Raw genomic sequence first — 21,477 nt, 5'->3', positions numbered from 1 at the left:
ATATAGTAAAAAAATCAAATTTTACAAAGTTTGACTAAGAATATGGAGAAAAATATCAACATCTACTATATTTAATAAGACACCATGAAACTATTTTTAGTGGTCCATCTATTGATATTGATTTGTATCTTTTTTTTAACGGGAAATGCCCCAAGAGGCCTAGGTGCTTCATATATCAAGGACGGTTACATACCAGTCTTGAAAATAAGCAAAAATGACCCTATAGATATACGAGAGAAAGCAATCAGGTCCTTGGTCGCCGCTGATGCAAGGCCTCTAGCGACGGACTTCCTCGCTGGCTCCTGGGACGAAACCACTTGGAGCGGGGAGGGTGTGGAGCGCCGTTGTGTGACCTACCGAGAGCCTCCGATGGAGGTTGAGCATAACATGACGCCTCATCCGCGTCAACGCACGGAGTTGCCGCACACTAGCATCTTGAGTCGGCCGCCAATCATCAGGTGCCGAGGACGAACTCCAGTTAGAAGCTACTTTGGGTCTTCCGCTCCACCTTGGAGACGTTGAGATCGATGTGTCGCACCACTTCTTTCCTCATCACCATGGCCGGTTGGAAGAAATTTGCCCACATCTCTTAACCCTTTTTTTAAATGTTTAGCACGATGTAACCCTCTTTCAAAAAAAAATTGCGTGTTGTGTCCGCGCCGACGCATTTGGTGTCCAAATTTGGGATGCAAATAGGTCGCCGAGGACATGTTGGTCGGTTTGCGTTGGTCGCTGGGTTGGGGTTTTTGTGTCCTACTATCTGCACAGACCAAAGCAGACAGGCGCAGTCTAGTTGCGTCGGGCCGCTCGAGATGCCCTAAGATAAGTTTGGACACATGATCTTTACACATTTTTGTCACACCACGTCGATGTAATATGCCAGCCCTATCTAACAAAAGCAAGCGAAATACCATGTCCAAAATCTCCTACATGGAATATTTTGGTTGAAGTTCCACCATATGAGGTAATATGTGTTACACATACATATTTGTTGGGTAAAAAGTGAAACCAGCTATATCCAATCTTGGTTGGCCTTCCACCCTTAGGTTGGTCATAGTGCTAGTATCATAGGTAGTACTCCCTCCGTCCTAGAATGTAAGTCACATTTCCAAAAACTATTTGTCTCATAACCCCCACCTCTAAGGCATAATTTTATTTAATGAGGGAGAGAAAGGGGTTGCATGCACCAATGATGGAGAAAGAGAATACATGCACCAATGAGAGAGAGAAAGTGGCTGCATGCACCAATGAGAGAGAAAATGAGACTCAATCAGCTAGTACCTTGGGCCAAGATATTCAAAAAATGTGACTTACAAGCTAGGACGAAGGGAGTATCATGCATCCTAGGTCCACAAAAATGATGATGTGACATCTAATTAAGGAGGAGAGATATGATTAGAGTACTAACATAGGTGGATACTGTATCATAGCGCACGTTACGAGAAAAGTAAATGCCAAATAGATCTTGTACATAGATTTACATTGAGATTCTACAAAATAATAAATTTAGAAGGTTATGATACTACTCTATAATACCACCCACTAGAGAGATAGTATCATAGAAAAGTATCATATGCATGATACTAGTATATGATACTATTAACGCGGACTTTTGGCTCTTGGGTGCAACGCACCCCCATAGACCAAAAAAATTATAATAATTTAAATAAGTTAAAAAAAAAATTGAATCTTCCTGGAAATAGAAGATGATCAAGTTTGTACTCGTAAAAAAAATGGTTGGACACAAAATGATTCCCATGGACACCAGGGCAAAAAAGACAAAATTATGACAAAAAAAAGTGAATAGTACCTGGTCATGGGGCATTTCGAGTTTGTTTTTTTTACCCAGGATACAATAAAAGTAATTTTCTAGGAAAATATTTTGTTTCAGGTACAATACCTGATCATCTTTGATTTCCAAAAAAAATTAAATTTTTTTAAACTTTTTTTAATATTTTTTTTTATTTTTCCAAGTATAGGGGTGTGTGGCACCCGGGAGCCACTCTGTATTTCCCATGATACTATGCACTATGACCAGCCTTAGCCACAAGTCATACCCAATGTTGCCACGTAAGTGGGTTCGGTCCTCCAAGGCCCGTTAGAGCTCTCTTCAACCTACTCATGGCTAGATCGATTTTTTTCGGGTCAAATAAGAAGAATGTGAACCTTCCACCGCTAGAAAGCGCCTATACCAAATGGGTGAAGCCACTCTTCCTGTTTCCTTGCTGACCCATCATGCGAAAGGTGGAAAATTCGTAACTAGACATGCAGAATAAAGCTTTCATTAAATTGGATTTGAATAGAAGAGTTGTGACCAAAAGGATACCGTATCCATTAAATGGATTGTTGGCGCCATTTTTTGGTCGAGTGCAATATGGCTCAGTGCATATGGATCTTGTTGGATAGACATAGAAGAGATCACATGAATTAGAAATCCGGATGCAAGACTATGGGATGATGACTAACTAGTGGTAGCACGAAGGCTTCGTTAAGATGATTGTCATATTATGGGTGATTTGGAAACATGCGCCGCACAGCGGTACATGAAGGTATCTTTTAAAGCAGCCCCGGTAAGGTTCTTCGCTACGGATCGAATTAAACCACATGATTCACTCTATTTCTAATTAATCTACAGAGACTACAATGGCACAACATCAGGGAACGAAAAGAAAGATGATGAACGTGTTAAAATGTCACTACAGATACTTCAAAAAAAAAAAAATGTCACTACAGAAGAAAATCACAAGAGCCAGCACATACCATGCATTGCAGTTCACACGGTCGGTCTGCAAAGCAGGTTGTTCTAATTACTAAAAAGAAACTAAACAAGCTAGGTGACTTGAGTACTGAATACTTACACCAAAGACACCAAACAGCAGTACATCACAGTTCACACACCAACGTACTCTGCTCGCTAAGCAACGCATTCCCCTCTACATGTACCGTACCCACACAGTCTAGATCTATGCTTGCAAGCAAGCTCTCTACCACCTACGCAGCCAGCTGCTGCTGACTGCTACTGCTGCCGTCGTCTTCAGAGAGGCAGCGATGCAGCCTGCTGCTGCCTGGAGCGGCAGGGAGGGCAAGGTTTGGCTCCGGCTTCATCTCCAGGCACAGCATCTCAGACTGGAGGATGCCACAGTAGTGGCCGAACGTCTCCGGTGACACCTTCAGGTCGAAGCCGACGCCAAAGAGGAAGTCCACCTCCAGGTAGTTCATCTCCGGAAGGCTGATCCCGCCCACCTTGGCGAAGTAGGCGTTGTTGTAGCATCTGCACGGAACAGCAACGCATATATTGTGTGTTAACATGTCATATGCATCAGGATTCAGATAGATCATGTGGTTTTTTATAGCTGTCAGATTAAGCTGTTCTTTTTCGTACAAAAAATGGTCATGGTAGTACGCTGGTAGTCTACTGAAAACATCTGTGCAGAATAGCGGTGTGCAGCAAACCAGATACACGCACCAAACAATTTATTCAGAATTCCCCTTGGAAGATAATCAACTCTGTAGAATGTCGATTGGCAAACGAGGATACCATACTGAATGTTTGCCCGGTTCAGAATTTGCAACATTTTACCCCTTCACTGTGACATATGAGTTTTCTTCAGAATGACGCGCTGCCCGTCGAGATAAACAACTCACCGCCGGTGTTCAATAAGGGGGAGCTGCGTGGTGGACACCCGCACTTGTTTGACATAATTTCTATTATTTCACAGAACTTGACCGATTCTGAAGAAATTTGACATAATTTGGTATGCCCCTAATGAGAATGCATCCGTGTGTCAGCCCAGTCAATTGGCATACCATCATACAAGTCGATCTAGTTTCTCAGTTTGAAAAAATAAATAAATAAGTAAATAAGGGGTAGAACCTGCGAAAACTCAAAATGTGAGGCGATTTTTTAAAATGGTTGAAATTTCAAAAAAAATCTGAGATACATGTACTTATAAATGTGGTCTGTCTATATTATCATTTTCACTGTGGGTACACAAAAAGCAAATATTTGGATCTGAAAATATTCCAGATTAAACATAGTATCTGCTACTCCATGGAGTACTACAAGTCCACAATTTCATCTTTTATGTAGCCTACGAGTGAAAATATTTCATAATAAAATTTAGTTTACATCTATATATATACATGTAGATTTATTTACAGAATTTTTTTGAACAATTAAATGCTATTTTATTTTAACTTTCGGCCTCCATGGAAGGCAAGCTCCCAATTGCTGCACTCGTGATACCTGTCACAGTGCTATAACTATGGGGTACAATATGGCAAGATTCTTTTGATGGGGGTAAAAGTATCACAATATACTAAGTGGTAAACCTCGAAACAGGCTTTCGCCCCGCTATATTAATATAGCACAAGACCGATACAACATAGGATCCATGGCTGGGGCAAACAGCACAAGCACGCCCAAAAGAAAACACAAAAGAAAAACAAGAGAAACTAATGCCGAAAAAGGTCGGATAATGATTTCAGAAGAAGGAAGGATAGGGTTAGATGCTCCTGGCAGGATCTAATTGGGATAGGTATGAGCATCAGCAAGGGACAAGTTGCCACTTGCAGTGTCCCACTCAATCATAACTTGACAATGAATTAAATTCCGGAAAGAGAGAAAGAGTGCTGAAAGGGAGGTGGCTCTATCTTAAATCTTGGCTTGGGTCCCCAGTGCAAAAATGTGGTTGGAACTTGGATGGAAGGAGCCACCGTTGCTTCTTTGTTGGCAGGTATAATTTTGCCCACACCACACACATCACCTCAGGAGCAGATAACACTCCACTACATGATGTGCTCATTATGTGCCCTGCCTGAACTATCTAAAGAATTCAATTTGCTCTTTCATATTGGTAATTCGATGGAGCTTTCGATTGCGTTTGTTAGGATTTAGGAAAGGGGTTGTTGGGTTCTGCTTCTTAAAGAATGTTCTCTGCCAATGCATCCTACGTGATCCGGATCCAGAATTAGATGTTGGCCTTATCTCATCAGAGACTTCTATGAACACAACTCATCAAACTGTCCATTATGACTCTATAAACATGTAACATTGAGCTAGCATTGAAACAATTAGTAGTTTAGCACCAACTTGAGCCGTAGAGAATCAGACTAATAAGCTCCTTCGCAAATCCAAGGTCGCGTTGACATGGTAGATTAATGAAGGGTCCTGGCTATTAACTGGTTGACAGTGACTGATCACGCACAAAGGAAGAAAAGATAAGAGTCTGCAATAATGCTTGGCCTGCACCTCTGCGCAAGCTAAGCACGAAAGAACAAGATTCATATGAGAATCAAGCTATCTCTCAACCACAATTCGCATGCTCGGGCTGAGCCTCTGAATTATTCCTCTCATGGTTCAGTACCTGCCATTAATTGTAACCTATTGATTCAAGGGAATATTTCAAAGAATAGTGCCCACACACCATTTGAGTCTTCCTAAATAGTAGCCTAATCTAAAGAATCCCACCTGTTCCTGATCCAATTCTCTCATGTAAATCGAAGCATTAGCAGACCGAGAACCAACTGGGCCAACGAACAGGACAACTTCCCCAAAAAACTAAGAACTCGATCATATGCAATGTCATAAATCATAATCGTCATAGCAGACTAGCAGTTGAATCGTGACCAGGGCGTGTAGTGTAGGTGAACTCACATGTCATCCATGAACTTGACGGCGGCGAGCACGGCGGTGATGAGCAGGCGGTGCACGCTATATGAGTCCATGGTGAGCGCACGGCGGCGGCGAAGGAGGCGGTCGAGGTAGATGTACGCCGCCACGAAGCACGCGGGGCTGCAGCCTGCGAACCGCGCGATGCGTGCCATGTACGCGCGCACCGATATGTCGGGCTTCGCCGTCGCCCGGAACGCCGACGCGTCAGTCCCCGGCCCCGCCACCGCGTCGTTGCGCTCCGTGACGCGCTCCAGAAGCACAGAGAGGGCGCCCACCACCCGCGGCATGTCCGCCGCCCCTAGATCCTCCTCCTCGGCCATGATGGTTTCTCTTATGGCCGCCCCGAAAACCTTCTCCATGTGTACTGTGTACGTCTGGGTTCTCTAGCGGGTGAACTTGATGCAGAATTGAATAGTTCGTTGTATGGAAGTGCAAGTTTCCAAGGACAGCACCGGAAATTCAATTCGGCTCCCGGGTGCGTATGCTCCCTCTACCAAAAAAACATATTTCAAAATATCAAAAAAATTGGATAAAAAATTCTACATGTACATCTTCATAATGTATGTGCATTCGCTAAGTTTCACGAAAAACCAATATTTTTTGTGGTCTATGTAAAAAGGAGAAACTTTATCTTGTGAAAAGCATTATTTTTAGCACTGAATTTTATCTTTTTTACACATGTCACATGATAAGTCGAATTTTTATGAAACGACTTTCTGAGCGTGTAGCACGTGAATATGTACGTACAAATTTTTTGTTTCAATTTTTTTGAAATTTAAAATGTACATAAGATGCATTTCAAAATATAGGGAGCATACGCACCCATGTTCCAAAACACCACTCCCCATAAAGCACCGTTTTTTTTAGAAACACGTTAACAAACACAGACACTCATATATACGTACATATACTCATCCTTATGAACGCATACACGCACACCCTATCTCTATGAGCACCTGAAAAACTGAGCCGCGGATTAGATCTTGAAATTGACGAAGTCACCACACACACCTCGCTGTCGACGGGAACGTCGCCTCCCACTGAATAGATATTCCGCCTTTATAAGACACACAGATGTCAAACCTGGGGTTTGAATTCTGGTAGGCTGGGATACAACCACTCAATCTTAGGTTGGTTCTAAGCACCGTTTTAATATTGGGATATAATTTTTCATGATCTGTGATTTATCTAAATTTTCGCAAAGGTTGTGTGTGAAAGAACATCTCTCACGTTATGTTTTGTGTGTTTGATGTCAATACATGTGATACACTAATGTTTGATTAAGTGGTACAGGGATTACATAGTTTTTATTACATGTGTGTTGGATTGGATCGCCTGTCAAAAGGTCTCTGAAAAAGTTTAGCCAGGCCGGATAATCCGGGCCGGATATTGTTGAAATATCCGGCCCCCTGATTTTGGCTAAGTCTTCGAGGAAAAGCAGCTCAGTAAGGGGGCCGGACATTTGCCCGGATAATGTCCCGGTATTGTACCAGGGCCGGATTATCCGGGCCGGATATTTTGGAAATATCCGGCCCCCCAGATTTTGGCTAAGGACTGGAAGAAAAGCTTCTCTGGCATAGGGCCGGACTTTTGGCCGGATTTTGTCACAGTTTTGTTCGGAAGGCCGGATTATCCGGGGGGGCGGATTATCCGGCCCTTACTTAGGCCGGATTATCCGGCCCCCCGGTAGCTGCAACGGCTCATTTTTGAGAGGGGGTATAAATACCCCCTTCTTCTACCTTGGTTGCTTGCTCAATCATTATACAAGAAATCTGCCAAGCCACCTCCATTAGAGCCACCTCAAGAAACACAAGTTTTGCAAGATCTCCTTCCTCCCCCAACCAAAGCTCTTGATCTTTGGAGATTCGAAGGAGAAGACCCCGATCTACATCCTCACCGAAGCGTTCTTCATTTCCCCTCTCTTGTTTGAGGGATCTCATGCTAGTGTTCCTATTTGGTTCCCTAGTTGATTTGTTGTTGATGTGTTGTTGTTGATTGTTGTATTGTTACAGATTTGGGAGCCTCCAATTTGGTTGTGGATGTGTGCCCCAAGAACTTTGTAAAGGCCCGGTTTCCGCCTCGAGGAAATCCCTTAGTGGAAGTGGGCTAGGCCTTCGTGGCGTTGCTCACGGGAGATCCGAGTGAAGCCTTCGTGGCTGTTGGTTTGGCTTGCGTAGCAACCACACTCCTCCAAACGTAGACGTACCTTCTTGCAAAGGAAGGGAACTACGGGAATCATCTCCGTGTCATCGCGTGCTCCACTCTCGGTTACCTCTATCCCACTCTATCTACTATTGTGTTGCTATACCTTGCTTAGTTGATATCCTTGTCATATAGGTAAATTCACTTAGTTGCATATCTAGAGAATTTACCTTTCGTGTCAAGCCTAAATTGAAAAAGAACTAAAAATTGGTTAGCACCTATTCACCCCCCCTCTAGGTGCGGCATACGATCCTTTCAATTGGTATCAGAGCCTCGGCTCTTATTTCGGGCTTAACCGCCTAAGAGTATGCCGGACGAGGAGCCCTCGGAAGGGGCCGCCACGACGGTCTCCATGGAAGATTTCAATTCGTTGAAGCCCTCCATGGAAGCCCAAATGGAAAGCATGAAAAAGATGATAGCCGAGCTTTTGGCTCCGGCCCTTCCCAAGGCTCCTAGTGTAGAGGTAAAAGACACGGGTGCGTTAAATGAGGAGAGGCTTCGGACTTACCCTCATCTACCAAACCCGTAGAAGGTGATAACTTAAACACTATCAAATCTACCAGTGCATCTCCTAGGGGAACTAGTGGAGGTGAAAGCTACAATCGAGTAGCTCCACCTTTTCTATCTCCCGATATACCGGTTCCCCATCCCCATTTGAACATTTGGGGCGACCCACCTAAGTTTTCCGTTGATAATTTCGATACTTGGCAATTTGAGTTCCGCTCTCATGTTTGTAGTGCCTCCAATGAACTATGGAGAATCATCTTGGAGGGCTTCAAGCCATACAACCCCGACAAGTTGACTAGAAGAGAAGCAATTGATAGTCAACTCAACAACACCGCCCTACACATGATTCAAACTAGTGTGGGGACACCGGAATTGCATCGAGTCCGGAACTACACCACCGCCAAGGAAGCTTGGGATGGCTTGGCCGCTAGTTGTATTGGAAGTGAGAGCACAAGGAGGAACAAGTATAATGCTCTTAAGAATAAAGCCGAAGGGTTCATGAGGCTACCGGATGAGGACCATCAAGTCATGTATGGAAGACTTCTCACCGTTGCCGATGCCTTCCGGCTTATTGGTGCCACCCACATCAATGACTCTTGGATCAAGGAGAAGTACATTGAATGCATGATGCCATTTGTACCCATTGATGTCAAGACCCTTGTGGGAAGGGAATGCTATTCCTCTCTCACTTCTCAACAAGTCGTGCACGAGATGCAAGCTCTCAAGGTGCTTGAGGAGACCTCTCATGATTCTCGCAATCGTGCTCTTGGGATGGCAAAAGGTTCCAACCTTGCCTTGGTGGTCAACTCCGGTGAAGAAGTGGTTCCTCAAGAATCTTATAGGGCATCTTGGAGTATGTCCTATCCGGAAGATTTGCAATGCCACTACCATGATCACATGGCCTTCCATGCAAAATCCTTTTGGGTTGATCCCTCCAAGGCCAAGGAAGACAACATCAAGAGGAACAACAAAAGTGGTTTCACTAGCTTTGGTCCAAAGACAAGATCTTGCTACAATTGTGATGACAAGCGTCACTTCATTGCCGAATGCCCCTATGAGAATAGAGAGCTTCATAATGGGAGGCTCATTCCCAAGGACAAGAGCAAAGACTCAAAGGGCAAATATTCAAAAGCCCCCAACAAGAAGTTCTACAACAACAAGACCAAGAAGGGCAAGAGGCCCTCAAGAGTTGTGCTAGTGACAAGGGAAGAATATTCATCCGATGAAGTTGAAAGTTCTAGTGGTGATGAAGATGAAGAAAGCTCAAAGGAATTGGCCGCCATCGTCACCACCAACATACCCTCTACATCTCTCTTTGAATCTCCCAATGAGAACCCTCCTATCAAGAACGCACATTGCTTCATGGCAAGATCCTCCTTGGACACATCTATTGTGCTTTCAACTCAAGAAGAGTATACCTCCGGAGATGATGATGTTGATGATGAAGAAGATGCATCCTCTAATGGATTGGTCGCTCTAGCCTCCCTCTCCACTAACTCTTCATCACCAAGTGAATCCCCCAATGAGGTCATCCTTGTGGAGGAAGAAAGTTGCCTCATGGCTAAATCCTCCGAGGTATCATCTCCTAACCCCTCTATTCCTAACATATCTAATGAACTAGGGGATGATGATGCTAGTCTAAAAGTGAAACAAGAAATGCTAGATTTTGATGATTTCATTCTCAACCTACAAGGTAGCACTAAAAAGCATGTTTCAAACCTCATGATTCGTTTAGCTCAACAAAGTGATATGCTTGAGAAAAAGGGTCAAATAGAGAGAGAAGACTCTCTCGAAATCCATGCTCTTAAAAATGCTCTTGAGGAAAGTCAAGAAACCATAGCTTCTCTTGAAGAGAGGTTAGAAAATATTGAAGATCCTCAAGATGAAATCAACAAACTCACTAAAGCTAGAGATCTTGCTAGAGCTAAGAATAAAGTGCTTAAAAAGGATAAGGCCAAATTTGAGGTTGATCATGAGAAACTTGTGAAGGATCTAGATGAACTAGACAAAGCTCACAAAGCTTTGAAGAGTGAATTCACTCTCCTATCCAAATCCTATGAGCAACTTCAAATTAGGCTTGCTTCATATGATGTGCCTAGTTCCTCTACTCCTCTATGTGATCATGCAAATATTGTTGAGGAAAATGCTAGGTTGAAGGATGAACTTGCTAAGGCCTCCTCTCCCCAAAGTAAACTTTATTTGGATGATCTTTTGAGTAAGCAAAGATCAAACAATGGGAAGGAGGGCCTTGGTTATAATGCCAAGGCAAAGAAGGCAAACAAGCAAAAGGCCAAGCCCGCGCAAGAGAAGAAGAAAGACGTCACTAATGGTGAAGCCCCCAAGGGCAAAACCATGAATGATGATGATGCGGGAATTACTAACCCTCACTATGTTTTATTTAAAGATTATTATGGTGATGTTTATGCTAAATATGTTGGCCCATATGATGGTTATGTTGCTTGGTCTATTTGGGTCCCAAAGACCCTTGTTGCTAACAAAAGAGGACCCATTGCGAAATGGGTACCTAAATCCAAGAATTGATCTCATGTAGGACTATGCCGCCGGAGGTTCAAAATGGGTACTTGATAGTGGATGTACAAGTCATATGACCGGCGGCAAGAACCTCGTCAAGGAGTTGAGGCCTAACATTAATGATATCACCGTCTCCTTTGGCGATAATTCTACATCCGAGGTATTGGAGGTTGTGGTTGCACACAACATTACTCTTGTGGATGTCATGCTTGTCAAAACCCTTGGTTACAATTTACTTTCCGTTTCCGCCCTTGGCAAGATGGGTTTCGCCGTCTTTATTGATAATGATATTGTGGTCCTCTTGTGGAGCAAGACTCTAAAAGTCGCATTCGTTGGGTATCGCGAACACAACTTGTATGTGGTGGACTTTTCGGGGACCACCACGTCAAGTGCGATGTGCCTATTCGGAAAGGCGGACGTGGGTTGGTTGTGGCATCGCCGCCTAGCCCATGTCAACATGAGAACTTTGCAAAGTCTTCACAAGGGGAACCATATTGTGGGACTAATGGAAAATGTGTCTTTTGCCAAAGATCGTGTTTGTAGGGCTTGTGTTGAAGGCAAAATGCATGACTCTCCGCATCCAAGCAAGACCATTATCTCTTCCAAGAGGATCTTGGAGCTCCTTCATGTGGATCTCTTTGGTCCCGTTACTCATGCAAGTCTTGGTGCGAAGAAACATTGCTTGGTGCTTGTCGATGACTACTCAAGATACACTTGGGTCTACTTTCTCAAGACGAAAGATGAGACTCAACAAATATTCATTGACTTTGCTACCGAGGTGCAACGCCAACACAACCTCCTCATTATGGCAATAAGAAGTGACAACGGCTCCGAGTTCAAGAACTACACACTCAATGATTTTCTTAGTGATGAGGGGATTCGTCATCAATATTCCGCTGCTTACACCCCTCAACAAAATGGTGTTGCGGAGAGGAAGAACCGGACTCTTATGGATATGGCAAGGTCTATGATGGCGGAATATAAATCCCGCTATAACTTTTGGGCCGAAGCCATCTCCACCGCTTGTCACTCTTCCAACCGGCTCTATCTCCGCAAGGGCTTGAACAAGACTCCATATGAAATACTCACAGGAACAAGCCTAATATCTCATACTTCAAGGTGTTCGGGTGTAAGTGTTTCTACAAAATCAAAGGAGTTCGTTTATCTAAATTTGCTCCTAAAGCTTTGGAGGGTATATTTGTTGGTTACGGTGCCGAATCTCACACTTATAGAATCTTTGATGTATCCTCCGGGATTATCATTGAATCTTGTAGTGTGAAGTTCGAAGAAAATGATGGCTCCCAAGTGGGGCAAGTTGATGTTTGTGCGGGTGATGAAATACCTCAAGATGCCATAGTAAGAATGGGTGTGGGATTTTCCGCCCCATTGAGGGACACGGTGTGGCGTCTCGGGAAGAACTATGCTCTACCACGGTGGAGCCCTCATCTTCTCAACATCAACAAACCCTACCTAGTGAAGCAAATGATGCACCAACCCAAGAACAAGAACAAGACCCTTCCTCTTATGTGCAAGATCAAGGACAAGATCAAGGTCAAGATGAACCAATCATTCATAATGGCTCCAATGAGGATCCAATCAACTCTTGCCCTTCTCCAAACATTGTTCAAGATCAAGCACATGAGATTGAGCAACCCCAAGCAATTGTGGAAGCTCAAGTTCAAGGTCAAGACGGGGACCCAAATGATCAAGTTGATCAAGTGACACCTCCAAGGCCTAGAAAGACCAAGGAGGAGATCGAGGCCCGTCGTCTAGCAAGAAGAGAAAGGAACCTCGAACTTCGTGGACACACTCATGACAAGGTTCTTGGTGATGTAAGGGCAAAGGTTTCCACAAGAAGGCAATTGGCGAACTTTAGCCATCATCATGCTTATATCTCCTTAGTGGAACCCAAGAAAGTATTTGAAGCCCTTGAAGATTCGGATTGGTTGGAAGCTATGCATGAAGAACTCAACAACTTCAAGCGCAACAAAGTGTGGACTTTAGTAAAGAAGCCAAAGGAGTGCCGCAATGTTATAGGCACTAAATGGATTTTCAAGAACAAGCAAGATGAGTTTGGAAATGTTGTGAGGAACAAGGCAAGATTGGTGGCTCAAGGGTTTTCTCAAGTTGAGGGTATTGACTTTGGAGAAACCTATGCTCCCGTGGCTCGCCTTGAGTCCATCCGTATCCTTCTTGCTTATGCTTCGCATCATAACTTTAAGTTACAACAAATGGATGTGAAAAGTGCTTTTCTTAATGGTCCTTTGCATGAAGAGGTTTATGTTAAGCAACCCCGGGGTTCGAGGATCTCAACTTTCCTAACCATGTCTACAAGCTTGATAAAGCACTTTATGGTCTCAAACAAGCTCCTAGAGCTTGGTACGAGCACCTTAAGGAATTGTTGGTAGACCGTGGGTTTGATGTTGGGCTAATCGATCCCACTCTTTTTACTAAGAGGGTCAATGGGGAGCTTTTCGTTTGCCAATTATATGTTGATGATATTATATTTGGCTCTACTAACAAAGCTTTTAATGATGAATTCTCAAAGCTTATGACCGATAGGTTTGAGATGTCTATGATGGGAGAGATGAAGTTCTTCCTTGGTTTTGAGATCAAGCAATTGAGGGAAGGAACCTTCATCAACCAAGCAAAATATCTCCAAGACATGCTCAAGAGGTTCAAGATGACCGAGATGAAGGGTGTGGCCACTCCTATGGTTACCAAATGTCATCTTGCACTAGATCCCAATGGTAAAGAGGTGGATCAAAAGGTATATCGCTCCATGATTGGATCCTTGCTTTACCTTTGTGCATCTAGACCGGACATAGTGTTGAGTGTTGGTGTGTGTGCAAGGTATCAAGCTTCTCCTAAAGAGAGCCACATGATGGCTCTCAAAAGAATCTTTCGATATTTGGTTGATACCCCAAGATATGGTATTTGGTACCCCAAAGGCTCAAGTTTTATTCTCAATGGTTATACCGATGCGGATTGGGCGGGTGACAAGGATGATAGGAAATCAACTTCCGGGGCTTGCCAATTTCTTGGTAGGTCCTTGGTGTGTTGGTCTTCTAAGAAGCAAAATTGTATATCTCTCTCCACCGCCGAAGCCGAATATGTTGCCGCCGCAAGTGGATGCACTCAATTGTTATGGATGAGGCAAACTTTAAAGGAATACGGTGTCATTTGTGACAAAGTGCCTCTATTATGTGACAATGAAAGTGCCATCAAGATTGCCTATAATCCGGTGCAACATTCAAGAACGAAGCATATTGAGATCCGGAATCATTTCATTAGGGATCATGTTGCCGTGGTGATATTGAGCTCATCTATGTTCCAACCAAAGATCAACTTGCCGATATATTCACGAAGCCTCTTGATGAAGCAAGGTTCTCTTATTTGAGGAATGAGCTAAATATCATTGATTCAAGGAGTATAGCTTGACCATCTTGCAAACACAATTTCATCTCAAAACTTTATTTGGTTTAGATGTAGGCATGGAAATAGGGGGAGTGCGGTTTAAATTATTGAGCTATCCCTCCCCCCATAATGCCAACATTAAGAAATCATTCTCTTTATATCATATGTTGATATGTGAGCTTCAATGATGAGTAGTGGCTTGGACCCATGCTATGCTTGGACCCAAGATATATCTTCGCGGTGCCATGCCACAACACTCATACATGGTGGCCTAGGCCACCACACTCTTCTTTGTGAAGAGTTGGAGTTATTTGGATCTTATCGCTTTTTATTTGACTACTCCATGTTCTTATGGGAAATCACTCAAGTTTGGCCTTATTTGCTCATATCTTGCAAACTTGAGTGATCATGTACCATTAACAGTTTGAACCCTCTAAACCTAAGCCTACACTCTCCAATAAGCCACTTCCATCTTGCTCATTTGTCATGTTTGGTAAAAACTTGGAGTTTGAGGTTTCTCGGTCGGATGATCTAGGTTGCCCCATCTTATTGGTAAATATGCTTCTCATATGTGACGTGATAGTTTATTGCACCACATATGGGTTCGTAAATATCCAACTAAAGATAGGCAGGATTTACGGTATTCTGGAATCCTCCAGAACACCGGATAATCCGCCCACAGTGCCCGGATTATCCGCCGGGCCGGATTATCCGCCCTCACTTTGGGCCGGATTATCCGGCCTGGGCGATTTGCGGGAGGACTAAGGGAGGCCGCGGGGTGAACGGTTGGCTCACCAATCAGTTCCCCCACGCGCCCCCCTTCTCCCTCCTCAAGCCGCCGGAGTTCCTCCTCCTCGCCGGAGCCGCTCCGTCCGCCCCCTCTCGGAGTTCTTGGGTGGATCGGGTGGATCTCCTCCCTAGCTACCTTCTCCTCCAAGCGGTTTCCACAATGGATGTGGGTATGATTCACAATCTCTAACCCTAGATGTTGTGTTTTATATGTGCTATTTTCTTGGTGGAATTGGTGTCTAGTTGTTCCAAATCGTGTGTAGTGTACTCCTCTTGCATGCTATGAGGCCGATCTACTCTTAGACAAGTTTTTGATTGGAAAACTGCACATCTCGCAGGGCCGGATTATCCGCCCCAGGCAGGCCGGATTATCCGGCCGGGCCGGATTATCCGCCCCGGGGGACCCCGGATTATCCGGCCTGGAGCTTCATCGCCAATGCAGTTTCTGCTTCAATCTATCATGTCTAGATTTGTACCGACTTATAGCATGCTTCTCGAGTGTATTACTGTATCTTACATGACTTATGAGCATTACCTTTCCTTTGCTTCCCGCCTTTGCTTCTCACAGGTGGTGCTTCTCGGGGTGGTCGGAGACGCTCAAGGCATGATCGATCAAGTGACGAGTTTGCATCCAATGCACCTCGCAAGTCCGTCAGTTCAAGGCAGAAGAATAAGGAAGTGAGGGAGAACTACAAGGCCATGGACCCAGTCTCTTATGCCGCTATCCGCATGAAGAACTGGTATGAAGATGTTCCAAGGGATGAAGAGATAGAGGGCAGGAGATTCTGGTGCATGGAGCAGGAGTTCATCTACAAGGACATCTATGAGCCCATGAAGAATCCGAGACCCATGCAAGCTATTGATGTGGACATTCGGCTGAAAACAATCACTTTGAAGATGCAATGCGGGTTCTTGGAAGGTTGGGTTTGCATGACATCATGAAGATTCAATGTGACTATAGCCCGAGATTGGTGAAGCAATTCTTTGCCACTTTGGCAATCAAGAAGGATGAGGAACACACTATGGAATGGATGAGTGGCTCCACTCATCTGCGGTGCCACTCTGCGCCAATTTGCTGGTTTTCTTGGAGTTCACGTTGATGGGGGTCGTCGCCTTCATGGACCACAACGAGACGAGATAAGAATGCCCTTGTGAACCTCTATACTTCAGCAGGAAAAATTGGATATACTAAGGGGCTGCTTACCATATACAATCAGCTGCTTCGGTTCTTTCGGGCAACCATTTGCCCAAGTGGTGGTAACAATGATGCTCTCCGGGGAGTCCTTGTGAACCTTATGCACCTCAGCTATAAGTGTGCTCGTGATGGGAATGAGGAACGGATCTACACTCTTAATATCATGGATTTTATCTTCCATGAGATCCATGATGCCATGGTCTCCCGGACCTCCATACCCTATGCTCCCTACATTCAGCTTCTCATCAACAACTCTGTGGCTGTGGTTGGTGTAGACTTGAGTGGGTACCCTTTGGTGAAGCATCATGTCAAGAAGGCCTACAAGGTTAAGCCAGTCTCTTCAGTACGTTCCTGCTCCTGACTCTTTCATGGGTGATGCCCGTGCTAGTGGTTTTGCTCCTGCTCGTCATCGTGATGTTCGGCTATGAGGAAGCAAGTGACCCGGCTTAGTTGGTTCCGGCGCCACATCCTTTGCATGAACATTGAGATCCATAAGGAAAACTATGCGGCTAGCCGAGAGCGCTGCGAGATTAAGCATACCCGGGCGGTTATTCTTCACAAGCTCGGTGGTGATCAAGGCCCTCCGCCTCGGCCTCCGGCTCACCGGGGTTACGGTGGATGGCACTCAGCACAGGTTCCATGGAGTGATCTTGATGATTGCCTTCAAAGGTCCAACACCTCTCGCCGCTCTCCGGATGCACCTGACACTGATGAAGAAGAAGGAGAAGAAGAAGAAGAAGAAGAAGAAGAAGAGGCGCAAGAGTCCGATGATGATGATGCCTCCGAGTGATTCCCATGGGACGTGTAGCATCGCGCTTGTCCCCTTTTTGGCGTCTCGATGCCAAAGGGGGAGAAGTGTTCTATTAGGATTCTCGGGGATTTGCATGGTTTGGGCACAAGCATATACGTTTACCATTCTTATATTGCTTGTGTTCCCTCTTTATTTGAACTATTTGGTTTGTTTGTGTGCCGTTCAAAACTATGTGCTATGTGGTGTGAGACATTGTTATGGTTTTCGGATTTCTATTTGTTGAGATCAAGGATATTACATTGTGTGTGATGCTATATCTCCGCATTATATATATCTACACATGGGTATGATTTCTTGCTTCCTATCTCAACTTCATATGTGTCAATGTCGTTTGTTAGAGCTCATGTTGGATATCTCTTGTGTTGTGGCACCATACTCCTATGTGTTGTGTATTTGTATTCAAATGCAAATTACTTATATGCACACATGTAGGGGGAGTGCCTCTATGTTTTGCCATCATGCTTGTCTCTATAGTGATTCCTTTGCAAATCCGTATATTGTCATCAAACACCAAAAAGGGGGAGATTGAAAGAACATCTCTCACGTTATGTTTTGTGTGTTTGATGTCAATACATGTGATACACTAATGTTTGATTAAGTGGTACAGGGATTACATAGTTTTTATTACATGTGTGTTGGATTGGATCGCCTGTCAAAAGGTCTCCGAAAAAGTTTAGCCGGAGCCGGATATTCGGGCCGGATATTGTTGAAATATCCGGCCCCCGATTCTGGCTAAGTCTTCGAGGAAAAGCAGCTCGGTAAGGGGGTCGGACATTTGCCGGATAATGTCCCGGTATTGTACCGGGGCCGGATTATCGGGCCGGATATTTTGGAAATATCCGGCCCCCCGATTTCGGCTAAGGACCTGGAAGAAAAGCTTCTCGGCATAGGGCCGGACTTTTGGCCGGATTTTGTCATGATTTTGTTCGGAAGGCCGGATTATCCAGGGGCGGATTATCCGGCCCTTACTTAGGCCGGATTATCCGGCCCCCAGTAGCTGCAACGGCTCATTTTGAGAGAGGGTATAAATACCCCCTTCTTCTACCTTGGTTGCTTGCTCAATCATTATACAAGAAATACGCCAAGCCACCTCCATTAGAGCCACCTCAAGAAACACAAGATTTGCAAGATCTCCTTCCTCCCCCAACCAAAGCTCTTGATCTTTGGAGATTCGAAGGAGAAGACCCCGATCTACATCCTCACCGAAGCGTTCTTCATTTCCCCTCTCTTGTTTGAGGGATCTCATGCTAGTGTTCCTATTTGGTTCCCTAGTTGATTTGTTGTTGATGTGTTGTTGTTGATTGTTGTATTGTTACTGATTTGGGAGCCTCCAATTTGGTTGTGGATGTGTGCCCCAAGAACTTTGTAAAGGCCCGGTTTCCGCCTCGAGGAAATCCCTTAGTGGAAGTGGGCTAGGCCTTCGTGGCGTTGCTCACGGGAGATCCGAGTGAAGCCTTCGTGGGCTGTTGGTTTGGCTTGCGTAGCAACCACACTCCTCCAAACGTAGACGTACCTTCTTGCAAAGGAAGGGAACTACGGGAATCATCTCCGTGTCATCGCGTGCTCCACTCTCGGTTACCTCTATCCCACTCTATCTACTATTGTGTTGCTATACCTTGCTTAGTTGATATCCTTGTCATATAGGTAAATTCAGTTAGTTGCATATCTAGAGAATTTACCTTTCGTGTCAAGCCTAAATTGAAAAAGAACTAAAAATTGGTTAGCACCTATTCACCCCCCCCCCTTTAGGTGCGGCATACGATCCTTTCAGTGTGATATACGGTTCTAAATACGAAACTTAGCCGCCGGCTTGGCCCTCACGATGTCCTCTCGGGGATGCTGACTAGGGTTTCCCCTTGCATCGCAAACCCCACTCTTGCTCGCCTTACCACGCATGCGTATGAGAAGGGCTTTGGGCAAGTCGTCGGTATCAGCCAGTGAAAGTGGTAGCGAGGACCTGGTGCTTTGCGTCCTGCACGGAGGGTATTGGGCGTTGAGGTGGCGGCCTCGAGTGGGGAGGCGACAAACCATGCGGCCGATAGCGTGCATGAATGTTGTTCGCCGGCGTCCTTCACCTGTGGGTGACAAGGCGACAACGGGTGTTGCCGGTCGTGTGTGATGGTTGCTTCTTCTATTGGTGCGCCAGATCCGGAAGGTCGGATCTCGTCTTTTCATCTAGTTCTCTCCTCTCCACCGGTTTCGGCGGTCAGCACCCTCTTTTGTGTTGGTTCAAACGTTGATTGGGGAACTGGTGGTGCAAGTTGGACCTCAAACAGAGCGAAACTTTTTGACATGTCACTTTTTTGGAAGGACGAAGATTTCACGTTGAAGGAGATCATCTTAAGTTCAACGAGCCGCCTGGTAGGTCCCACGGTGCAGCCAAAACCTAAATGTCGTGCCATGGGGGCACACCGGCACCTTGATGCATCTTTTGACCCGGTTTCAACGCCCAAGAATGTGGATTGACCTAAAACCGACTACATAAATACCCCCGCCACGATCTCGCGAAGAGGGTCCAAAAAAAGAGAAACCACAGAACAATGACATAACCTGCGAGATTGGAGAGGAAACGCCACCGGAGTTGCCCCCTAGTTGCTCCTCCACGTCCATCAACGGCATCTCCCTCATCTACATGATAAAGGGGGGGTAGTCCACCGCATGGACTATGGTTTTGTGGAAGTGGCTTAATTAATCTATCTATGAAATCAATTGTTTTAGAACCACATGAGCTATCCTACATGATTGTGCTCATAGTGGTCATAGTTGTAACCCCCTTGTGGCGGATTTTTCTATCATACGAGTTATGAGATGTGAACTTTTACTATGTGCTTGATCTATTAATAGATGTATATATTACATGTTCATGTATGCGATGTTTTGATTAAACTTGTATGCAAGAACGTAACCCGAGAGGGGAATGCGTGTATTATTTGTAGAAATATGTGAGTTGTCCGAACTAGTTCTCGATCTCATCAATTTCCCTCCAAAGGAAAAGAAGGGTAATAGATCGAATGGGAGGTTTGCTCTCCGAGATCACCACTGTATTACTGATCCATGGACAAACAAGATTTCTTGCATATGGGAAATGAAAGAGAAAGAAAAGATAGAGAAGTTGACCTTGGCAATACAAGTAGTAAAATGGATTCAAATGTAATTGGATAGTAAGAGGAATTTGATTTCTACTAAGTTTTTTACCTTTCCGTTGTTTACCTCACCAGGGATAAATGATTTCTTTTGCTATGTTCATATTTGACAACTAGATGATTTTATTAGATCAAGGTAACATATTTGTTATTAAACATCATGTCGATCTAAAGTAATACTCTATTTAAACTTAAACTTGGTTTGTGGAATTTCTCTAAGGAAGTATTAGTTAGATGTTTTGCATCATCTCAATGTTAGGGTGTAAAGCTATATTCGTGCAACTATGTTTTTGAGAGAGAGGTCAAGTGAAACCATGAACCTCCCTCCAAATTGTAGCACATATAAGAAACATCTTTTACTTTACTTTCTATGCTCTTTTATTTTCATTTTTTAGTTCTATTTAAATCCAAAAATCCAAAAATACTTTGCATTTCTAGTTTTGATAGTTTAGTTTACATATTTACCACCACCATCACTATGATTTTACTTATCATTGTATTTGCATTAGTTTTATCTTTATTATCTTAGTATTTGGTTTGAAACTTACACATCATGTGTGCCTAGCAAATACCACGGTGGAGTTGGGGACACAATACAAGTGTTTTGCTATCGTAGGTTGCTAGAAACGGAAGGAGAGGAAATTAATATTTTACCTAAGAGTTCGATATAAATTCTCGAGTCACAAGGTGGTATTTTTTTTCTTATTGCATCATTTTGCGCTTGGAGTCGTATCGAGTTTGTATAGACGTGTAAATTTGTTGTGATGAGTCGTATGTGCATGGGAAATAGATATGATAACACCTCCCGTCCTACTTTTTGTGTTTCATTATCACTCACTTTATCATCTTACATTCCTTTTGCCACTAACATTATCTTTCACATTATCATCATTTTCCCTTCATATCTCTTTTGGTCTTTCAGAGCATCCGACATATCATCATCTGAAAGGACACGGATGTTGCCTAAGCGCGGAGCAGAGGTGAATAGGCAGTTTGAAACTTGAAGACAAGCAAATATATGATATCGCAAGATATATAATCATGAATGCTATTACAAGGTAAGTAAAGAGCTCAGGTATAGAAATAAACGAGGCACACAAAAACGAAGATGTATCTCAAAGTTCACACTCTTGTGAGTGCTACTGTCTGTTGGAGTAGTATGGAGGCCAAAGCACCTCAAACACCATGAAGGCCTCACCATATTCTT

General features: G+C 44.2%; 1 protein-coding gene across 1 annotated transcript; it reads right to left on the bottom strand.

Annotated features, from left to right (window-relative positions):
• Positions 1–2,659: 2,659 nt before the first annotated feature.
• LOC124676519 (cyclin-P4-1-like) lies at positions 2,660–6,104 on the bottom strand. The gene is made up of 2 exons (XM_047212563.1): positions 5,657–6,104; positions 2,660–3,271 (listed from the first exon to the last, which is right to left on the bottom strand). Exons 1-2 carry the CDS (start codon positions 6,031–6,033, stop codon positions 2,992–2,994), a joined length of 657 nt encoding a protein of 218 aa, XP_047068519.1. The 5' UTR covers positions 6,034–6,104; the 3' UTR covers positions 2,660–2,991.
• Between the last annotated feature and the right edge of the window lie 15,373 nt (positions 6,105–21,477).

This window comes from Lolium rigidum, chromosome 7 (genome assembly GCF_022539505.1).
Source record: "Lolium rigidum isolate FL_2022 chromosome 7, APGP_CSIRO_Lrig_0.1, whole genome shotgun sequence".
Lineage (NCBI taxonomy): Eukaryota > Viridiplantae > Streptophyta > Magnoliopsida > Poales > Poaceae > Lolium > Lolium rigidum.
The sequence above is the reverse complement of the archived record's forward strand: the minus strand, read 5'-3'. Positions and strand labels throughout refer to the sequence as shown.